General features: G+C 35.6%; 1 protein-coding gene across 3 annotated transcripts in view; it reads left to right on the forward strand.

Moving 5' to 3' along the window:
• The window catches only part of LOC102744156 (ATPase family AAA domain containing 2B), a 102,366-nt gene that overhangs the window by 53,766 nt on the left and 26,325 nt on the right, over nucleotides 1-22,275 (forward strand). For 2 of the 3 annotated variants that reach the window (XM_031040102.2, XM_081832164.1), the window contains 4 exons: nucleotides 1,659-1,844; nucleotides 14,093-14,228; nucleotides 16,394-16,590; nucleotides 20,404-20,563. In XM_031040102.2, the coding sequence (XP_030895962.2) occupies nucleotides 1,659-1,844; nucleotides 14,093-14,228; nucleotides 16,394-16,590; nucleotides 20,404-20,563 (679 nt within the window). The remainder of the gene's footprint in view (nucleotides 1-1,658; nucleotides 1,845-14,092; nucleotides 14,229-16,393; nucleotides 16,591-20,403; nucleotides 20,564-22,275) is intronic. The other variant, XM_081832163.1, reaches the window with a different exon arrangement.

Below are 22,275 nucleotides of genomic sequence, written 5' to 3' on the forward strand. Positions count from 1 at the left end.
TTTCTCAGTAAGCTGTATAGCTCATTAGTCTTTTTCATGTAATCACACTTTTTTCCCTGCTGACTCTCCCTAGTTTTACCAGCACAGAATGGGAATTGGAAAGACAAAAGGCATTGGTCACTGTCTTCCACATACCATCCCTGATTTGGGTGGCATGTAACAATTTTTTTGGGGGGGGGATTAAATGCCTCACTTGCCTTTGTGCTCCTGTGTGGTTCCTTCCTTTTGCCAATATTTATGCTTGTTTTTCTCTTATGAATCTTCTACAAGAACTTTGGAAAACAATAATCCTTGGATTTTCAAGATCCAGGATAAGAGGGTGCGTGTTTGCAGAAAAGGTCAAAATTTGAGAGTCCTGGAGTTGTACTGTACAACTGTTCTGGATTGGTGGATATGCAAATATTAAAGGAAGGGAAGGAGCAAATATTACTTTTGATGTGAGTGATCATAACATCTACATTTCCAATTTGGGGGAAAATTTTTATTTCAGCATCTTCCATCTGGTTTATTAAATTGGCAATACATTTTATTTTACACAGAATGTTTAAGCTTTATAAAATGTAGAATTTGAAAAATTCATGCAAGTGGTAGGCTTACTCATTAAAGAAAAATAATCATTGTGATTCTTAGGAACATTTCTGATAATCCTAATGGTTTGGAATATTAGATCAAAAAATATTATATCATTATTTCTCTATCTTGCACATTACACAGGTTAATTGAAACATGTTTAAAATAAGGGAAAGTAGTAGACAATTTTAGAAACAGAATTCTGAAATTGAAGAAAGATTTTTACATTTATTCTTTCACTTGTTAAAAGTATTGAAGAGATGCCATATTAACCCACGAGAATTTGTTGATGGGCTATTGAGCTGTTGTTGACATATATGTAAAGGGCAGTAGTTCTGCTTGGCAACTTACTAATAGCCAACCTGGTCCTTATTGGCGTTATGTTGGCAGAGTGCGACTGAAACTATGGTTAGGACTCTTTTTAACACTTGAGGAAACTTTAGTTTGTATTTTCTGACAATGGGAGTGTCTCAGAGCTTTTTGCTAATTTATTTATTGCTCTTTATTGATGTGAGGGTATTTTGTGACTACTTTATGGAGGATTGAATTAAGGTAATAGGAGGTAAACAAGTGGTTCAGCAGGTAGTTCATTAATTTTAAACTGTAGGGTGGTACATTGTGGTAAAAAGGTTTATTTAATTCATATATTTAGTGATTTTAGGGAATGTGCACAAACATGGAAACTATGTCTTCCTTCTCTTCTTTGTGCTTACTGATACCATTTTGACACGGGTGACATATAGGTGCATGTTTATCTCTTTATTTACAGCATATTTTATAGTGGTATTTTGCTTTATTATCTTTACTTGGTAGATAAGTGGAGCGATTTGATACCTTTATACTATTAAATACTGAATAGGAATAACAAAATGGCAAAAACCCCCACACCCCTTCTTTTTTTAGGTGGGGCAAGGGTAGATGGAAGCTATTATGTGAGACTTGTATATTACATCTTGAACAGCTTAAATATTTGAGCTGAGAATAATTACAGTAACACGCCTGACACATTTCATGTATTTGGGGGTTACTGAGTAAAATTTAGAATAAGATCAATTTTAATTTTTAATGCCAGTTCTTTCCTTAATTAGATTTTTCGTGAAGCTCGAAGAACAGTACCTAGTATTGTTTACATGCCTCACATTGGTGATTGGTGGGAAGCTGTCAGTGAAACTGTGAGAGCAACTTTTCTGACATTGCTACAAGATATACCATCATTTTCACCTATATTTTTATTGTCTACCTCTGAAACCATGTACAGTGAACTGCCTGAAGAGGTAAGAAGTGATTAAATATTTACCTTATTGTTTTGAAATAGTTGATCTTGTAACTTGGACACATTCTAATTTATTTAATAAATTTAATTTGTTTAAAAAAATAAATACTGTTTAGATTCATGCTTTGGTTATATCACTTATTAGCCCTGTGACTTAAGAAAGTTAGTTAATGATTTAAGTTTCAAGGTTTTTTTGGGTGTACTAATGATATATTTATCACTGTTACTGTGAAGATTGAGATAATTCATGTTTAGACCAGAGCCCAACATACGTATGGTACGTACTATAAAGACCTAAGCTGTATCACAGTTAGTTCCATTACGGTTAGCCTTCTTGTTCTTACTGTCTGGTAGATTATTTGGTGAGATTGGACCTTTCAGTTCTTTCCTTGGTATCATTATTGTTAATTTGACTGTTATTACTGCTGTGCATATTTCGCAAATCTCATATTTAGTTTTTGAGTTCAAAGCCAACTCATATTTAACATATTAGGATCAAAGGTAAAATCACATTTGTTTCAGAAAAAAATAGTAGTCAACTCATGTGAATGAAATTGATTTTTACAAAATGTGTGTTTTTAACACCCTAAGCTTACTAGGTCTTGAAATGATCACCTTTAGAAATGCTTAGCAGTATTTTGCCCAGGTGACACAGTTTATATAAAAGATTTTGCATGTTTTAAAAGCTGTAATGTAAACCTTGATTATATAGAATTTTATGATTAAGATACCTGTTTACTGAGATCTTTTGTTCTGTTTAGTACTTGTTAGCTATCTTGCTAAAATCAGTACACTTACTGATTTTGTAAATACATAAATTAAATGTAGAATAATTCATTTTTGGTTATTCAGAATCTCATATTCTTAATTAAGACCATTAATCACAATGTTTTTTTTCTTTTTATCATAGGGGTTAATAAAGTTTAGTAGAATGCTATATGTAGTAAGAGTCAGAAAAACCAAGTTGTACTGACTTACTGGTCTTTTGATTTTGGATGAACTTTTGAACCTAGAATAGCCTCAGTTACCTCATCTGTAAAATGTGGATAATAACAGTCAGGCTTCTCAGTGTGAGATAATAGATGTGAATTTATGTTGGAAACCACAGAGCTATAAAATATTTGGTATTATGAAGTAGGAATGTACTTGAAATTGATTTAAATGGATTGAACCTGGACATAACCTAGAAGCTACTTTTAAAAATTAGATCCTTACTGTCAAGTAGTTTTATTATAATTTTAGATAAAGAAAATTCGGGATAATTGAGGGTTCTCCTTAGGAATATATAATTACCTGATGTTTTCCTTATATTGTCTGAAAAATTTGTAAATAAAAGTCTTATGAACCAATTTTCTTGATACAGCAATATTGCCTACTCCTGTTGTCTGTTCACATACGTGATTTTACTTTTAGTTTAGTTTTTTTTTTTTAAAGTAAGCTCCACGCCCAGAGTGGAGCCCAACACAGGGCTTGAACTTGCACAACCCTGGAATCAAGACCTAAGCTGAAATCAAGAGTCAGATGCTTAACTGACTGAGCCACGCAGGCTTCCCTGTTGGTTTAGTTTTTAAAGCTAACATTATATCATACAAATCTTCAGTGTTGCTATATTGTTGTTATAGTTTTTAATGGATTCAACTTATTCATTATTTGTTTACCAGTACCCTTAATTAGTAGTTAAAATATTAGAGAGTTGCTAGCTGAAATTTCAGCACTTTTTTTCCCCTTTGTTTTCTCTGTTCTTTACACTAATTATAAACCAAGTAGCTAGCGAAACTATCATGGATATTCACATTTGTGGGGAGAAGATTATGAGAATTCTTAGATTACTCATTACATAACATGTTTTATACTTACTGTTCTTCAGAAATCCTTCCCTGCCCCTAAGCCTTTCATTTAAATTTAGAATGCTTGCTTTGTTTAGGTCACAAACTGAGATAGTAGTGAATAATAGCACATATTGATAAATATTTGGTGAATAAATGAAAAGCATAGAGAGTTGCAGATTAAGTAACTGTAGGTTAGCAAAGTACCTGATCTGTAGAAGAGATGAAGTAGACATTGGGTGGCAAAAAACCCAAGTGATTCTAAAAGAAGGAAACGGCCAGTTACTAGAGTGCCTTTAAGAAAATACAGTGGAAAAAAAAAAAAAGAAAATATAGTGGGACAGTGCAGAGGATCATAGGACAAGGGAGGGAAAACTGAATGGGAAAGTCATTAGAGAGGGAGAAAAACCATGAGAGACTCTTAACTATAGGAAACGGAGGTTTGCTGGAGGAGAGGTTAGTGGGGGGATGGGGTAATTGGGTGATGGTCATTAAGGCGGGCACGTGATGTGATGAGCACTGGGTGTTATATGCAACTGATGAATTATTAAACTCTACATCTGAAACTAATGATGTACTATATGTTGGTTAATTGAATTTAAATAAAAAATACAGTGGATAATTTAAAAGTAAAATACAGATTTTAACCTGTCAAATAGGCAGATATAAAAAAAACGGTTGAATAAACCTCTCCAGGGCAGTCCAAGTAATAGATTTAAATATGTACACACATTGTGGCTCAGCAATACCATTTATGGGTAATTATCTGAAGAGTTTTTCATGGACTAACACAAAGATACAGTGCAGACCACACAAAAAATACAAGAGTATTTACCATAGCCTTTCTTCAGAGATTGGAAACTGTCTAAATGTCATATTGTAGGGGATTAGCTAAGTTACAGATTTCTTTCATGAAACACAATGAAACCTTTAAAATATTGATGTAGGGCGCCTGAGTGGCTCAGTTGTTGGGCGTCTGCCTTCGGCTCAGGTCATGATCCCAGGGTTCTGGGATTGAGCCCCACATTGGGCTCTCTGCTCAGCGGGAAGCCTGCTTCTCCCTCTCCTGCTCCCCCTGCTTGTGTTCCCTCTCTCGCTGTGTCTCTCTCTGTCAAATAAATAAATAAAATCTTAAAATAAAATAAAATATTGATGTGAAAAATAGTGTTGTGGGGTCCTGGCTCAGTTGGTAGAGCATGTGACTCTTGATCACAAGGTTGTGAGTTTGAGCCCCATGTTGGGTGTAGAGATTACTTAAAAATAAAATCTTAAAAAAAAAAAAAAGTCATGAAAAGATGTTTTGAATACATTGTTAAAAAATACAGGTAATCAGTATGTATAGTATTATCCAAGTTTATGTAGAAATAACTATATAGTAGTTGTATAGTTTTATATATTTAAATAAAACTATTTACACAAATATAACTATTAACAGAAGTGTTAATAGTAATTATTTCTGAGTATTAAGATTATAATAATTTTAATTTCTTATCTGTATTTTCTGAATCTTGTGTACTAAATGCTACTTTTCTCAGAAAATAAACTCATTCAGAGATGAAAAGGAAAGGTTCTCCACGCAGCTTTTAAAATAGAACAAAACCAAAAAAGAATTAGTTACCATGGGGGTAATGTTTTGTTTGTTTGTTTTTTAAGATTTTATTTATTTATTTGACAGACAATGAGAGCAGGAACACAAGCAGAGGGAATGGGAGAGGAAGAAGCAGGCTTCCTGCGGAGCAGGGAGCCCAATGAGGGGCTCCATCCCAGAACCCTGGGATCATGACCTGAGCTGAAGGCAGATGCTAATGACTGAGCCACCCAGGCTCCCCTGTGTGTTTGTTTTTAAGATTTGTTTATTTATTTTAGAGAGCATATGCAAGCAGGTGTGAGCGGTGGGGAGGGGCAGAGGGAGAGGGAGAGAGAACCGCAAGTGGACTCCCTGCTGAGCACAGAGCTAGTCATGGAGCTCCATCCCATGTCCCTGAGATCATGACCTGAGCTGAAATCAAGAGTCGGACGCTTAACCAGCTGAGCCACCCAGGCGCCCCCTCAAGTGGGGGTAATGTTTTATTAGGAATATAAAACTACTTTCTTTCTGTGGGACAAAGTAATAATTTCATCTTTTAGAGCTCTTTAACATTCTCTTGTAGATGTTTCTTTGTAGTTACATCTCTCTCTTAATCCAGTAGTTTCCAAAGTAAGCTTCTACTTAAGGCAGTACACTGGGATATTGAAAAAAAACATTAGAACTTCATTTGTCTTCATATTATCTTAAGTATTTTGTATATATAGGTTTTATAATAGAAATAATAATCTTAGTAGGATATATATTTAAATAGTGTATTAAATATACTAGAAGAGATATATTTTTTTTAACTGATGAGGTGTTAGATAAAAAATTTGGAAATCATTGCTCTAGATCAGCTGTTATCCAAGTGTGGTTCAAGGACTTCTGTGGGCCCCACAAGACTTTCAGGGAGATGTCACATTTCTCTTTTTTCTAACTACATATCTGCTTAAATACGGGTTTCTTCATGTACTACAGTCAAAACAACATATTGTAACAGATTGAATGCAGAAGCAGAAATGAGAATCCAGTTGTCTCTCAGTAAGCCAGACATTAAAGAGATTTGAGGAAATGTAAAATAGTGCCATTTTTCTTGCTAAATTTTATTTTATTATTATTATTTTTTTTTTGCTAAATGTTATTTTGTATATGTTTTATATTTTGGAAAAATACATTTTTTAAAAGAATATATTTTTCAAAATACATTTTCAGTGCTAATATGTAATAGGATTTAATTGAATAATTTGGAGTGCTCTTAGTTTTAATTTTAATACATAATTATGGACAGATGTAACCCGCATAAACTGAAGCTCTTTTGGGTTCCTAAGTGTTTTTTTTTTTATTTTAAAGATTTTATTTATTTACTTGACAGAGAGAGACGGAACACAAGCAGGGGGAGTGGGAGAGGGAGAAGCAGGCTTCCCGCTGAGCAGGGAGCCCGATGTGGGACCCAATCCCAGGACCCTGGGATCATGACCTGAGCCGAAGGCAGACGCCCAACAACTGAGCCACCCAGGCACCCTCCTAAGTGGTTTTAAAAAGTTTAATGAGATCCTGAGACCAAAACGTTTGAGAGCCTTTGACCTAGACCACAAGCTCTTTGAGAGGAGGGGACTGTCTTACTGGCCTTCACTTCTCTACTTCTTGACACATTGGAATTGCTTAGTAAATGTTTGTTGCGTAAAAAATAGGAATTTACCACTGAATCATCACACATTGGCTTGAGCTCCTGCTCAGCCTCATTTCTTTTTTATTTTTGTAAAATTCTGGTGTAGTAGGTAAATTTACTTTTGTGGACCCTGCAGACTCTTTCTGAGAATAGTTGGAGAATTTTATTTGAGTTACATGGGAATTGCGAATTATTTCTCTTCGGGAGAATTAGAAAAAAGAAAAGAGGATTGAGCATAGGAAAGGGACTTTTAAACAAGGAAGCAGATAAAAAGCAGAAATATTTGTAGGAAGGAAAACAAACTTTGGTCAGAAAGAATTGTGCTTACATTTCTGAACAGTTTCACAGTATGTATTTTGGTATTAAATTGTTATATGGGCAGGCTCAAAATGATATATTTGAAAATGAATTTTATTTTATTTTTAATTTTATTTATTCATTTTAGAGAGGAAGGGGAGAGGGACAGAAGAAAGAGAATCTTAAGCAGGCTCCACGTCCAGTGCAGAGCCCCACGTAGGGCTCAGTCTCACAACCCTGAGGTTATGACCTGAGCCGAAATCAAGAGTCGGATGCTTAACTGAGCCACCCAGGTGCCCCTGGAAATGAATTTTAAGGAAATACCTCCTCAGCTACACTTAGGAAAGTAAAGATCACAAGCAGCATTTTGTTATTTCAGTATTTCATGTCTTTTTGTGTCTCTCAGTTTGTCATGGGAACTGGGAATTAAAAATCAATAACTTAAGTAGAAAAATCAAGTAGGGGCATTGAAAACTCAGATGAATGATTCATGTGTACAAGAGAAATATCTTAGTATTGTTTTTTTGTTGTAAAACAATTATATGATTCTTAAAATTTACAAGGAAAGAGGTCATTGCAAGTCTTTCAAAATCACAACTTAGATCTCTAGTAAATGAACATGAATTATTACTATGTTAAGGTAAAATATTATTGTTTATTTTTATTTAATTAATTATTTACTTATTTTGTTTTGGGGAAAGCAAATTTTATTCACGAAAGCTGTCTTAGGTTCATTTCTGATCTAATTTCCCATTCCTTGTTATCTTTGACATCTTGAGTCTTAAAACACTATTTTTCCCCATTACAGAGTTTGAATGAACTCTACCTTTAAAACTGGGGACTGACAACTCTAACATTTAATAAATGAGGTAAAACGAAAAGATTTTGGTAATGAAAGAATTGCTGCCACTTATGCAACTATGTCCCAGGCACTGTAGAAGCCAGTTCCATATATTATCTAACTCAAGTTTTTTAACTGTTTAGTAAGGGAAGTATTACTATTGTTTTCCCATTTGACAGATGAAGAAACTGAAGCCAAGAGGGGTAAAGTATCTTGCCTAGGATCTCACAGCTAGTATGGCAGAGCAAAGTTTTGAATCCAGGTTTGTCTGATTCCAAAGGTCATGCACTTATGATGTATTGTACTCTTCAGACTGCAGAGAGACCCATTTCTGGATATTGTGATGCTCAGGCTGATGAGTGGTCAGGGAAGTAAGAGTTTTGTATTTATCAATTTAAGACCGTTGTTTATTCATCAAAAATTTATTGTGTGCCTATCATGTGCAATGCATTATTACAATAAGTGAATTTGTTTAAGGTGGGTCCAGTGTCTGTTTTTTTCGTGCTTTCATTCACAATGCTTAGCTGCCTTATGCAGTCTCTATGTGTACACACACACATGGAATACTCACAAATTGATGTATATGTACATGTATGTATCTCTAGTATGGTAAATCTTTGTTGAATGAATGAATAGGTGAAAAACCAAAAGATAGCCACTGTTCTCTAATAATTCAGAGTTTAGAGTGGGGCACCTGGGTGACTCAGTCGGTTAAGCGTCCGACTCTTGATTTCGCCTCAGTCATGATCTCAGGGTCGTGAGGTCAGGCTCCACACTTAGTGCAGACTCTGCTTGAAATTCTCTTTCCCTCTCCCTCTGCCCCCCCAATAAATAAATAAATATATATATATATATTAAAAAGTGTAGAGGGAAGAAGATACCTGAAAAAAATAATACAGTATGAGAAGTGTTATGATAGTATAATATATAAAAGCATGATCCATAAAAGGAAAAACTGATAAAGTCAGGTTTATCAAAATTAAAAATTTTTAAAAAGGCACCATTAAGAAAATGAGAAAATAAGCCACAAACTGGAAAAAAAATATTTTGAATACAAAAAATTGCATCTCTTGATAAGACTTAAATCCAGAATGTATTAAGAACTCTTTCAGGATGCCTGGCTGGCTTAGTCACTAGAGAATGTGACTCTTGATCTTGGGGTCATGAGGTCAAGCCTCATGTTGGGCATAGAGAATACTTAAAAAAAACTCACCACAAGACTATGACAAATGATTTTCAACAAGAGTGTGAAGACCATTCATGGGGGAAAAGATAGTCATTTCAACAAATGGTGCTGGGAAAACTGGATATCCACATACAAAAGAAATGAATTGGACCCTTATACCATATGCAAAAATTAACTCAAAATGGATCAAAGAACTAAACAGAATTAAAACTATAAAACCCTCAGAAGAAAGCATAGTAGAAAAGTTTTACAACTTTGGATTTAGTAATGATTTCTTTTTTTTAATTAATTAATTAATTTGACAGCACACAAGCAAGGGGAGTGGCAGGCAGAGGCGGAGGGAGAAGCAGGCTCCCCGCTGAGCAGGGAGCCTGATGTGGGGCTCGATTCCGGGACCCTGGGACGATGACCTGAGCTGAAGGCAGACGCTTAACGACTGAGCCACCCGGGCGCCCCTCTTATATTTTATTTTATTTTATTATTTTTTTTAGATTTTATTTATTTATTTGACAGAGAGAGAGAGACACAGCGAGAGAGGGAACACAAGCAGGGGGAGTGGGAGAGGGAGAAGCAGGCTTCCCGCGGAGCAGGGAGCCCGATGTGGGACTCGATCCCAGGACCTCGGGATCATGACCTGAGCCGAAGGCAGACGCTTAACGACTGAGCCACCCGGGCGCCCCTAGTAATGATTTCTTGGCTATGACACTACAAGTACAGGCGACAAGAGAAAAGATAGATAAACTCCATTTCATCAAAATTAAAAACTTGTTGCATCAAAGGGCACTATTAACAGGCTGAAAAAACAACCCACAGAATGGCAGAAAATACTTGCAAATCATATAAGGGGTTGATATCCAGAGTATATAAGAATTCTACAACTGAGGACAAAAACACCCCCAACCAACCAAACTTCCCCTAAAGGAGATGCTCAAATGGCCAATAAATAGCACATGAAAAGATGCCGAACATTACTAATGAAAAGGGAAATGCAAATTAAGACCACGGTGAGATGTCAGTTCATACCCATTAGGATGGCTGTCACCATAAAAACAAAAAATAACTAGTGTTGATCAGGACATGAAGAAATTGGAGCCCTTATGTGTTGCTGGTGGGAATATAAAGTTGTGCAGCGTCATTGAAAATAAATGATACAGTGATTCCTTAAAAAGTTAAACAGAATTACCATATGATCCAGCAATTCTGCTTTTGGGTATACACTCAAAAGAAGTGAAAGCAGGGATTCAAACAGGTATTTGTATACCCACGTTCATAGCAGCATTATTCACAATAGCCAAAAGGTGGAAACACACAAATGTCCATCAACAGATAGATAGATAAAGAAAATGTGGCATATACATATAGTATAACATTTTTTAGCTTTAAAAAGGAAGGAAATTTTAACACATGCTACAACATAGATAAACCTTGAAGACATTATGCTAAGTGAGATAGGCCTGTCACTAAAGGACAAATAAATGATTCCTCTTTTAAAAAGTTCCTAGAGGAGGCGCCTGGGTGGCTCAGTCGGTTAAGCCTCTGCCTTCGGCTCAGGTAACGATCCCACGGACCTGGGATTGAGCCCACATCAGGCTCCGTGCTTGACGGGAAGCCTGCTTCTCCCTCTCCCACTCCCCCTGCTTGTGTTCCCTCTCTCGCTGTGTCTCTCTCTGTCAGATATGTAAATAAAATCTTAAAAAAAAAAAAAAAAGTTCCTAGAGTAGTCAGATTTACACAGATAGAAAGTAGAATGGTGACTGTCAGGGGCTGGGGAAAGGGAGAGTATGGGGAGTTAGTATTTACTGGATACAGTGTTTCACTTGGGGAGGATGAAAAAGTTCTGTAGTTAGATGGTATGGTTGCATAACAATGTGAATATACTTAATTTTACAGGCTGTATAATTAAAATGATAAAAATGGCAAATTTTATGTTATGACTTTTACCACAATTAAGGTAAAAAAGACTGTAAGTTAAGATTTAAATAGACCTTTCACTGAAGAGTATATATTCTCTTAGGCTAATAAAGCATGAGAAAAGTTACTTAATATCATTAGTCATCAGGAATGGGATACCACGGCACAACCACTAGACAGTATTGAATGTCGGCAAAGGATGTTAGAGAAACTCAAGGCCTTATATACTGGTGGTGGAATTATAAAGCATGTAGTCATTTTTTGAAAAATTGGCAGTTCTTAAGATGTTATAAACTTATGATATGACTCAGCATTTCCACTCCTAGGTAACTACTGAAGAGAAATATGTTCACACAAAGACTTGAATGCAAATGTTCCTACTACCATTATTCATAATAGTGGAAACAGCCCATTATTCAATATTCACTGGTGATTGGTGAAACCAAACATTGTTATATACACACAGTGAAATACTGTTCAGCATTAAATGGAATGAAATACTGACACATTCTACAACGTGGATGAGCTTTAATATATTATGCTAAATGAGAGAAGGTAGACAAAAAAAGACTACACGATACACAATTTCTAGTAAAGGCACATCTCTAGAGACAGTAAATCAGTGGTTGGGTGGGGAGTGTGAGCGTGAGTAGGGATTGATGGCAGATGGACATGAGGGAGATCTTTGGAGGTAATAGAAATGTTTTAAAACTGACTTGTGATGGTTGCACAACTGAATTAATTTACTAAAAATCATTGAACTTAAAAAAAGTTTAATGAGGGATATTAGAAGGTATGCCTGAGTGTATCTGGGAAAGTCAGAGAAAGCATCACCCAGAAAGCATTGGCTTGAGTGGAGAGTTAAGAACAGGGTTAAGAAAGAGTGGATAGCACATATAGAGATCACCGTGAACCAGTGTGAAACTCCTTTCAGGGAGTTATATGAGGCTTCTTGTCTAGTTGCCTCATGAAATTTGAGGCTGGGAATGTCAGAAGATAGAGCTAGGAGTAAATTTAAAGTAAAATGTAGCCTCCTTATAAAGTGATGGGTTCTAAGCTGTTGGTAATAACCTGGCAGGAGTATCAGGGTATTATTACAGACTTACTCTTGGTATGCTTTTTGTATTCACAAAGTTCAACACAATGTTGAAAAATTATCAGAAGGAAGAATATTTAAAACTGAGATTAAATGTTTTGCTACTTTTGAACAAATTCTATTTATTTTTCAAGACCCAGTTAATGTTAGCTATTTCAGGTAAATCTTATCTAATGCCTCTTCATCCCTACCTCTTGCAGAGTCTCTTCTGTTTCTCTACGAGTGTTACAACACTTCTGGTGTGTTACCATAATGCTTTCTTGTCAAACTTTTAAGATCCTTGACAGCAGGAAGTAATTGTATTTTCTTCAAGTTTGTAATGGCAGTATTTGGCATTATATTTCGCACACAGGGGGCATTCAGTGGTAAATTTGTTTGGCTGAAGAAGAAGAAGGACCAGTGAAGCATAGATCAAAGGGTTGGAGGGAATTTTACATGAAAGTAGTCTGCAAAGAAAATATTGGAAGGGCACATGGTGAAATTTTATAAACTCTTAAAGGATTTGGCTTTGGGTTGAGGTAAATAGTTCCCCATCCAGATTTTGAATTCTACTTTTCATTGATTGTTTCTTTTCTATGTTAGAATTTTAGAGGTGGAAAAGGCCTTTAGAGGTTACATAATCTAGTTTTTTTTTTTTTTTACTTATTTTGTGACCTTAAGTCAGTTACATAAACCTTTCCAAGTCTAAGTTTTCTCAAGTATAAAATGAAGGACTCCTATATATACTTCATTATTCTAAAGATTGATTGAAATAATATTTAGAAATTTTTAGTCTTCAATTCAGTAAGTGGTTAGACATGACAAATTGAATGAATTATCTAAAGTTTACTGTAAACGTGTGGCTAAATTTGGGCTAGGATCTAATGTCTTGAATTTTGATCCAGTGTTTCCTCATTGTCTCATAGTTGGTTCTTCTTTCCATATTAGTGACCGTTTCCCATCTTCATTTACATTTTCCATTTTGATCTGGGCTGGGGAAGAAAATTGCCAACTTTACTCATTCAGTCCATGCTAATTACGCATTAGTATGTCCCAGTCACTGTGGTAGGTATAGGAAAACAGATGAATAAGGAATGGTCTCTATTCTCGGGGAGTTTGGTGTCTAGAAGTGGAATATAGACCTTCTAGGAAAACATAAAAATTAAAGTGTGTAGAATTAATGTGGATGATGTGGAGGATTTAAACAGCCTATCTTGCAAGGGGGACATCTGGGGTCAAAGCCTCTATAGAGGAGGTAAACAATGGAGAGATAGGTAATCACCAGTGGGAAGGAACTGAGGGTTGTAAGAATGACTGGCTTAATATCGCTTGGGGGTTTTGTGTGGAAGGTGGTGTCATTGTGGAGCATTCTAGGAAGAAACTGAAGGTATAGTTTATTTTCAGTGAAACCGGGATTCCGGAAGATGCAGTGGAATAGAGTTGGTATGAGAAGAACCCAGGAAAGGAAATCACCGAATAGGAAGTACATAGAAATAACATACAAGAAGGCAGTATTCTTAGCATCCTTCCAGCTCTCTAATGTAGATTCTAGGTAATTACTTTCTAGCTCTTATGCAAGAAGTCCTTTGAGGTTTGCCATCTAACTATTATAATCAATTATCCTTTCTGCTATTATTTGCAGACTCTTCCAGGTATAGTATAATTTATTAATGACTTGGGCAACTGGTCATTCTCCCATTATGGTTTAGTCCATGAGATTGAATCTCTCAACAGCATAGCCTTAGGATGAGGTTAACCCTAACCCCACATGAATGAAAATTGAAAATGGTACTGGAAGTTGAAGAAATTGTAGTTTGGTATAGTAGGTAAGCTTTTAATTCTCTATATATTTAATGTCTTTGTGTGTATGTGTGTAGGTTAAATGTATCTTTAGAATACAGTATGAAGAGGTCTTGTATATTCAAAGGCCTATTGAAGAAGACAGAAGAAAATTTTTCCAAGAATTGATTCTCAATCAGGCATCAATGGCTCCACCACGGAGGAAACACACTGGTAAAGTTCCTAAAGCCTTTAGGAAAATGGGGGGAAGGGAATGGGGAATGGAATTACGAAATGCCCTTTCTTGGAGTCACTTTTTAAAAAATTCATTTCTTGTGGAAGTAAAGTCAGTTTTTTAGATTCTACTCTTTAGATGGACACATTCTCTTTAGATGGACACTTCTCTTTAGATGGAGTGGTCATTGTGTTTACCTGACTTGAGGAGATTGTGAGGTACCGCCTCATAGTTAAGGCCTTACTAAAAGGTGACTGTTAATGAAGTGTTCTTACCATTTCAATCCAGATGCTGTGGTAGATTTCACATTCTGAGGCTCAAAAAGTCTTCAGTTCTGTTCAGTTTTAGTCAATTTAAGTACAGAGGACTTGAACTATAATTGTGAGAACACCAGGTGGTGTGCTGATTACTTTGTGGGTCAGGGTAGGTGTGATGGGTCAAGAGCTGATTAGAATGTTTGCCTTTTCTGGTTTATTTATTTTTCACATATTTATTGAGCACCTATTATGTTAGGTTTCCAAGTGCCTACCATAAGATATCTATCATGACTTTGTTTTAAGCATTAGAATTTTCTTGGATTTGGCCTAAGAGCATACTATTTCAAATTTCAGCCCCCTGACTTAAGTGAGGAATGCATTCTAAGTCACTCAAGACACTCCTTCTAATCTTAAAGATGTATAAAAGATAAGGTCTTCTTTGTAATCTTTCAGCCTCTTCTTGAAAATAGCAATCCTGTTACAAGTTTTTAAGTGTCTTTCCCATCGTTCTATCTTTTGTGTTTCTCATGTGGTTCTTGTAGGATATTAAATACATTTCCACCCCTTGCAAGTCCTTGCTTTTCCATATTCTACTTCTGTTTTTTATTGATTATATTATCCAACACTTCAATCAGTTGATTGTTCCTTAGTGACTCCTTTCCACATTTTCTCAGAGTTCTAAAAATGAGCACCTATCAAATGGCTATAGGTGTGGGGTTTTTTTCCCCCTAGAAACCTTGGGAAATTAAATATGGAAGTTACACCTTCTGATTATTGGTTGTTGCTCCTGTTAATCTAAATAACAGTATTTAAAATAGTTCATTATGAGAATGATTCATTTTATCTTGCATACTCCCAGATACATCTTAGTCTCATAGATTGAATTTTCTATGTTAAAGATTAACATAATTCTTTTTATTTTTGAGTTGCTTCTATTGACTTTTCATTTTTCATCTTAGGGGCTATTTAGAAATCAGCCATAATCCTTAAAATTTTAATCCTGAAATTCAGTGTGATACTGGGAAAATCTTTTAAGGAATTAGGGAATAATATGTTTAGGAAAGTTAATACTTTACTTTTTGAGAAGATTTTTTGTTTGTTTTAGGGTAGATAGTGAATATTATAGATTTTATATATAACACTATAGACTGGATTTTCCATCTTATCCATGTCTTTGGGATTCTTTTTTTAGTTCCTTTTTTTTTTTGAGGGAGAGAGAGGGTGGGGAGGGGCAGAAAGAGAGAGAGGGAGAATCTTGAGCAGGTTCCATGCTCAGCGCAGAGCCCCACACAGGGCTTGATTTCATGACCCTGAGATCATGAGCTAAGCTGAAATCAAGAGTCAGACAGGTAAATGACTGAGCCACCCAAGTGCCCCCAGTTTGTAATTTTTTTTGCTCCCTACACAGGTACGTACCATTCACTACCCCTACTATGTTGTACTAAGAATATGAGTGTAGAAGACTTGTCTAAAATTAGAACTCTTTTGGGAGTGGGAAGGATCAAAGAATTGTTACTTGCCTCTTTTACTTTCATGCATATAAGGCAACCCCATTTTGAGAAGGTTTTTAAACAACATTGACTTTAAGCACATCAGTATACAGTTCTTCACCTAAAGGTGTTTTTGTTGATTTGAAATACTTCTCATAAGTTGTATGTAAATCGTATTTCAAAATCAAATTATTTAAAATCATATCATTTGCCATTTAAAGGAGTCCTACTGTGAGTTGTTTTATGGAGTAAATCTATTCTGTAATATACTGTTGGTTTCCGTTCAAATTTTTACTTGCTGGGTTTGCAAGTGGTTTGTATGTATTTGGAATTCTTTTTTGAGTGAATGACAGAAAAGTAATTGAGGTCCTGGCTCTACCATGTTGGAATCTTAACATTTTCTTCTATTTTCTTTAGGTCTTTGTGCTATGGAAGTGCTTCCCCTTGCACTACCTTCTCCACCTCGTCAATTATCAGAATCAGAAAAAAATCGGATGGAGGATCAGGAGGAAAATACTTTAAGAGAGTTGCGGTTGTTTCTCAGGGATGTAACCAAGAGGCTGGCCACAGATAAACGCTTTAACATCTTCAGCAAACCGGTGGATATTGAAGAGGTCTTGTTTCAGTAGTGTGCAAACAGTGAAGTTGAACTGGCTAAAAGAAAAAAATATTGACATCTTTTTTTGGAAGGAAAAAAAGCAAAGGCATGGATGAATATTACCCCTAGCCTGTAAAATTTTAATCCATGTGATAACTACTGATGTCATCAGCAAACATCTGGTGACTTTTGGATGAAAATAGTGACCAATTTGTATGTCTTCTTAATTAGTATTGATCTTTGTGATCTCTTACTCTTCAGTTTAAGAAGAGGATTAAAAGTTACTTTAGTGAAATGTCCATACTAGACTATTTTTATTCCAGGATAAATCTTGCTCTTAAAAAGTATATTGGTGTTAACCAATCAAGACCAATTAATTTTTTGGCATTTTCCAAATTATGTATACCTTAGTGAAAGAGGTGCAAAAAACCCTGAAATTTTTCTTTCATATTTTGGAAATGCCTGTGACTAAGATGCTGTTTGAAGTTAAGCATATCCTATGCAGCTAAAATTGTTTTTCCCTGCAAGGATTTTCTCTGCTCCCAGTGGAAAATTTCTCACTTTTTATGTGTATTGTTTTGTGTCCTTGTGGGAGCATGGTTTGTGATGATAAGAAAAGAAATTTTCCATTTGGAATCTACTATAATAGTGTTGATGAAATTTTGTTTTTGTTTTTGTTTTTTTATCCTGGGATAATATAGTGTGTGGATGAACACAATATAGTCTTTACTGGCCTTCTTATAGTTCAGACTCCATGTTTGAACAGCTTTGGTGTTGTTAGTTTTAAGTTTTTTCTTCATCTTTTTTTTTAATTTGAATTATGAAATTATTCATAGTTTAATGTTGCGTCCTTGTTGTGAAATCTGTACTTTTGGACCTGAGCAGATTCCTTTGGAATCATTACCTCACCTATGACTGGGAAGAATGAGCTAGCATTATTTTTTTTTTTTCCCCTCTGAAAATAGCTATTTTCCCATTTTTTGTTTTGGTTTTTAGTTTTTTTTTTTTTTTTTTGAGTAAAGAGAATATCTATAACTTTATTTGTATATTTGTATTTATCCACAATACATAGTTTTATCCATTTGATCCTTCTAACAACTTCACAAGGTCATTATTATTATTCTTATGTTACAGCTAAGGAAACTGAGGCTCGCAGGCAAGTGACTAGCCAAGACTCAAAGGTTTTTTGAAATTCAAAGCCTGCATTCCTTACATTAAATCACAGCTATACCTTAAATCTTTTTCTACTGAAATGACAGGAATTGCCTAATTTGCTTTTGCAATTAATACATAACATTTTACATTTGTGGAACATTTTTTTCCCTCTTTGTGTTATCAGATAATCTTAAAACTATCAGCCCACTTTAAAGATTATTTTTTTAAGATTTTATTATTTTTTTGACAGAGACATAGCGAGAGAGGGAACACAAGCAGGGGGAGTGGGAGAGAGAGAAGCAGGCTTCCCGCTGAGCAGGGATCCTGATGTGGGGCTCGATCCCAGGACCCTGGGACCATGACCTGAGCCGAAGGCAGATGCTTAATGAGTGAGCCACCCAGGCACCCCTAAGGATTATTTTAGATGTTTATTTTTATATTTTTATTTCAAATTGGGTATGGGACTCTGTCACTTAGTTGATAAGGGCTTGACCTCAAGTCATCCTCCCATACTGGGAGTAAACCAATTTTGCCTTTCCCCCAGAGAACTCTCTTTCATTCTAAACAGAAGAGATGATCAGATTTCAAATGCCGTCTGTGGTAGAGTAAAAGTTTTATAAAGGATGGTAAGGTATTGGAAGGGGATAGAAAGTGTTGGTTAGATAAAACTTATTCAAGGGTTATATTTTCTTGTTTTCTTTTATTCTTTCTTTCGTTCATTCTACTACTGGTTCTTTGCTCTTAAAGCTGAAAACATAGAGGTCTCTGTGAAGCATGAGAGGAAAACAAGATAAAATCTATATCTATCTATCTATTTATTTATTTTTAAAGATTTTATTCATTTATTTGACAGACAGAGACACAGCGAGAGAGGGAACACAAGCAGGGGGAGTGGGAGAGGGAGAAGCAGGCTTCCCGCTGAGCAAGGAGCCCAATGCGGGGCTCAATCCCAGGACCCTGGGATCATGACCTGAGCCGAAGGCAGACGCTTAATGACTGAACCACCCATCATTTTTTATTTTAATAAAATAATATTAAATTTTTTTTTTTTTAATTTATTTAAGAGAGAGAGCACAAGGGGCGGTGGGGTGGTGTGGGGCGAGGGGAATAGGGAGAGGGAGACACAGACTCCCCACTGAGCAGGGAGCTGGAGGCGGAGGCTGAGGCAGGGCTCATCCCAGGACCCTGGGATCATGACCCAAGCCGAAGGCAGACGCTTAATAACCAACTGAGCCATCCAGGCGCCCCACAAGATAACCTTTAAATAACCTAAGACATAAAAATTTATATTCAGATAATGAATTTGAAATGTCTAAAAGCTTTATGGAATTCCAAAGCCGACTTCAACGAAAACAAGTTTAGAAAATAAACATTGAATTTAAAATTAAATATTGGGGCAAAAGTTTTATAATCTTTAGTAGTACAGATTTTTTAAAAATATTTTATTTATTTGATAGAGAGTGAGAGAGACAGCAAGCATGAGCGGAGGAGCGGGGCAGAGGGAGAGGGAGAAGCAGATGCTTAACGATTGAGCCACCCAGGCACCCCAGTAATATAAATTTTTATAGTGCTTTGCAGTTAAACAGTTTCCATATGTACACAAGGCATGCCAAATACCAGAGCCAAGAATCCAGCTAATATCTTCTGAGCTATTGTTTGTTCATTATAGCTTCACTACCTCCCCTATAAGGAGGTTTTCGGCTCCTACAAGTTAAAAAGTAAATTATAACATGCCCACACAGTTACCTAAAAATTTATAAACATACATAAAATGTGTGTGTGTGTGTGTGTGCGCGCAATGGAGAAAAAGTAACCTTTAGTTTCATAGAGCAGGAATTATCCTAGCTCCAGAATTTGGTCCTGGACTAATTAGATGTTTCTAAGACTGCCTTTATATCAGACCTGATTACTCGATTTGAGATTTGCATTGGGGGAGGCAACAGATAGATAGGTTGGTAGAGCTTTCTTAGTGGTCAAATGATAAAAAACACTGGGCAAATCCTGACTTACTAGCTCCTATTTTGGGTTATCTCCCAGAAAGTTGGCACATAGAGAACATTTGCTTGCAAATTTGTTTATAATTAGCGAAGTCCAAGCAAATCTTTTACTAGTCATGAAGGCAATACTTATTTTTGTTATATAATTGACTCAAAATGTTTGTAATGACTCCAAAGGAGCAGAAAACACTTTCCATGAAATGATTCACCCTGGAAACGAGAAAGAAAAATTTTTTTTTTTGTTTAAAGATATTAAAGAGATTTACCAGATAACTTCTTTAATAATATGAAAAATCTATGTTTCTTAATTTCCTTCAGAACAATTTCTTGAAGTAACATTTATTGATACTTATTGGATGCTTTTACCAATACATTCTCTTCTCAGGTATATCCAAAAGTTTGGGGGAAAAAACTGACAAAATTGGTTTTATATTTCAAATGAGAAACATTTCAGAGTTGATTTAGATATGACTTGAAACCGAAGCTTTTCATGGAAAGTATGACTTCAAAGTAGTAACTTTAGTAGCATAAATTGTTCTACAATTTTATCCTTATTTGTAATTATTTTTAAGATACCTAGATTTAATTTTTAAATAACTATATGGTTTTGTGTTTTTATGAGTAGATCATATGAAATAGCAGAAGTAATTTTCATTAAAATATCCTCTTTGTTTTAGGTTTCAGATTATCTTGAAGTAATCAAGGAACCAATGGATTTATCAACAGTAATAACTAAAATTGATAAGCATAATTACCTGACTGCTAAGGATTTTCTGAAAGATATTGACCTCATCTGTAGCAATGCTCTAGAGTACAATCCAGATAAAGACCCAGGAGGTAAGGATGCACTGGGCAAGATTCACTTTGGTGATCAATGAGAAGATAGTTGAAAGTTTAAATACTAAAGCATGCCCATGTTTCAGGTAGATAAATTAGTTTTAAAGACATATTATTGTATTTAGAAACTTCTTGATGAGAAACTCATACTTAAATATTAAATTTAATTATTTTTAAATATTAAATTTAATTATGAATTTGAATTAAATAAAGGATTTAAATTAGAGGATTTTATATTTCGGAATTCTGTTTAAGGTTTAGTTTTTACTTTTTGTACTTAGATTCTTATTTTGTTCAGGTAGGGTAGAAAGCTGAGTAATTGAGAATTTAATGTGAAATTTGTGTAGTCAACATCACCAGTGCTGATAAACACTGGGAATTCCAAATTGGTGGGAACTCATTATAGGATAAGTTTATATAGTAAAAGACCCATTTATTTATTTGATTTTTTTTTTTTAAGATTTTATTAATTATTTGAGAGAGAGAGAGAGCAGGGGGGAGATATAGAGGGAGATGTAGACTCTCCACTGAGCAGGGAGCCCTCTGCGGGACTCTATCCCAGGACCCTGGGATCATGACCTGAGCCGAAGGCAGCCACTTAACTGACTGAGCCACTCAGGCGCCCTAAAAGACCCCTTTAGGTAGACAGTATGTATTCTGTAGATTGTGGGTACTTTTAATGTTATTTTACTGTTTTATTCCTAATCCCACCCTGTACTCAAATCTCTAGTCCCAGCTCTTTGAGTGCTCAGGGAGGACCTCTAGGAACATATCTGTAGTTAAAACAAGATGAATTGACTGATTCAGTGTAACAAGGAAGAATATATATTATATGGAACCACATAGGATTTGAGCTTGTGCTAAGGATTTTGGAGAGGATTTAAGAAAGTAGGGCATTGCAGTAGATTGGATGCTCTTAGGAAGTGGGGGTAATTCCGTGAGGCTAAAACTGGGATGGGTAAAGAAGCAGCAGTCAGATGAATCACAGACCTGTACCTCTGAAACAATACATTATATGTTAAAAAAAAAGAAGATAGTTAGGAAGAGAAAAATGAAGGGGGGGAAATTGGAGGGGGAGACGAACCATAAGAGACTATGGACTCTGAGAAACAAACTGAGGGTTTTAGAGGGGAGGGGGTGGGGGGGATGGGTTAGCCCAGTGATGGGTATTAAGGAGGGCACGTATTGAATGGAGTACTGGGTGTTATAGGCAAACAATGAGTCATGGAACACTACATCAAAAACTAATAATGTAATGTATGGTGACTAACATAAAAAAAAAAAAAGCAGTCATTCATATTATCCAAGATAGGATTATACTTGGTTATTTTTGGGCTAGGACAATGTTCATGCTTTTGTCTATGTTTAGATATGATAATGGAGTACTCTTGTTTTTATCTTGATTCATCATGGTCACAGAGTGGCCTTTTCTGATGTGTTCTTAAAATTGTTTATGTTTAATATGAGTACACCAAGGCCAGCTGATAGTGCCTGGCCAGTTTCCAGCTGACAGGGGCTCTTATTCTCTCTCACTCTGCTGAGGATTTTGTTTCTTGACCAGGTGATAGACAAGTAAGATGCTTTTTACTTCTTTTTTTTTATTCTTATGTTAATCCCCATACATTACATCATTAGTTTTAGATAAAGTGTTCCATGATTCAATGTTTGTGCATAACACCCAGTGCTCCATGCAGAATGTGCCCTCCTCAATA

Source organism: Leptonychotes weddellii, chromosome 10, assembly GCF_054177405.1.
Source record: "Leptonychotes weddellii isolate Sample4059 chromosome 10, ASM5417740v2, whole genome shotgun sequence".
Classification (NCBI taxonomy): Eukaryota; Metazoa; Chordata; class Mammalia; order Carnivora; family Phocidae; genus Leptonychotes; species Leptonychotes weddellii.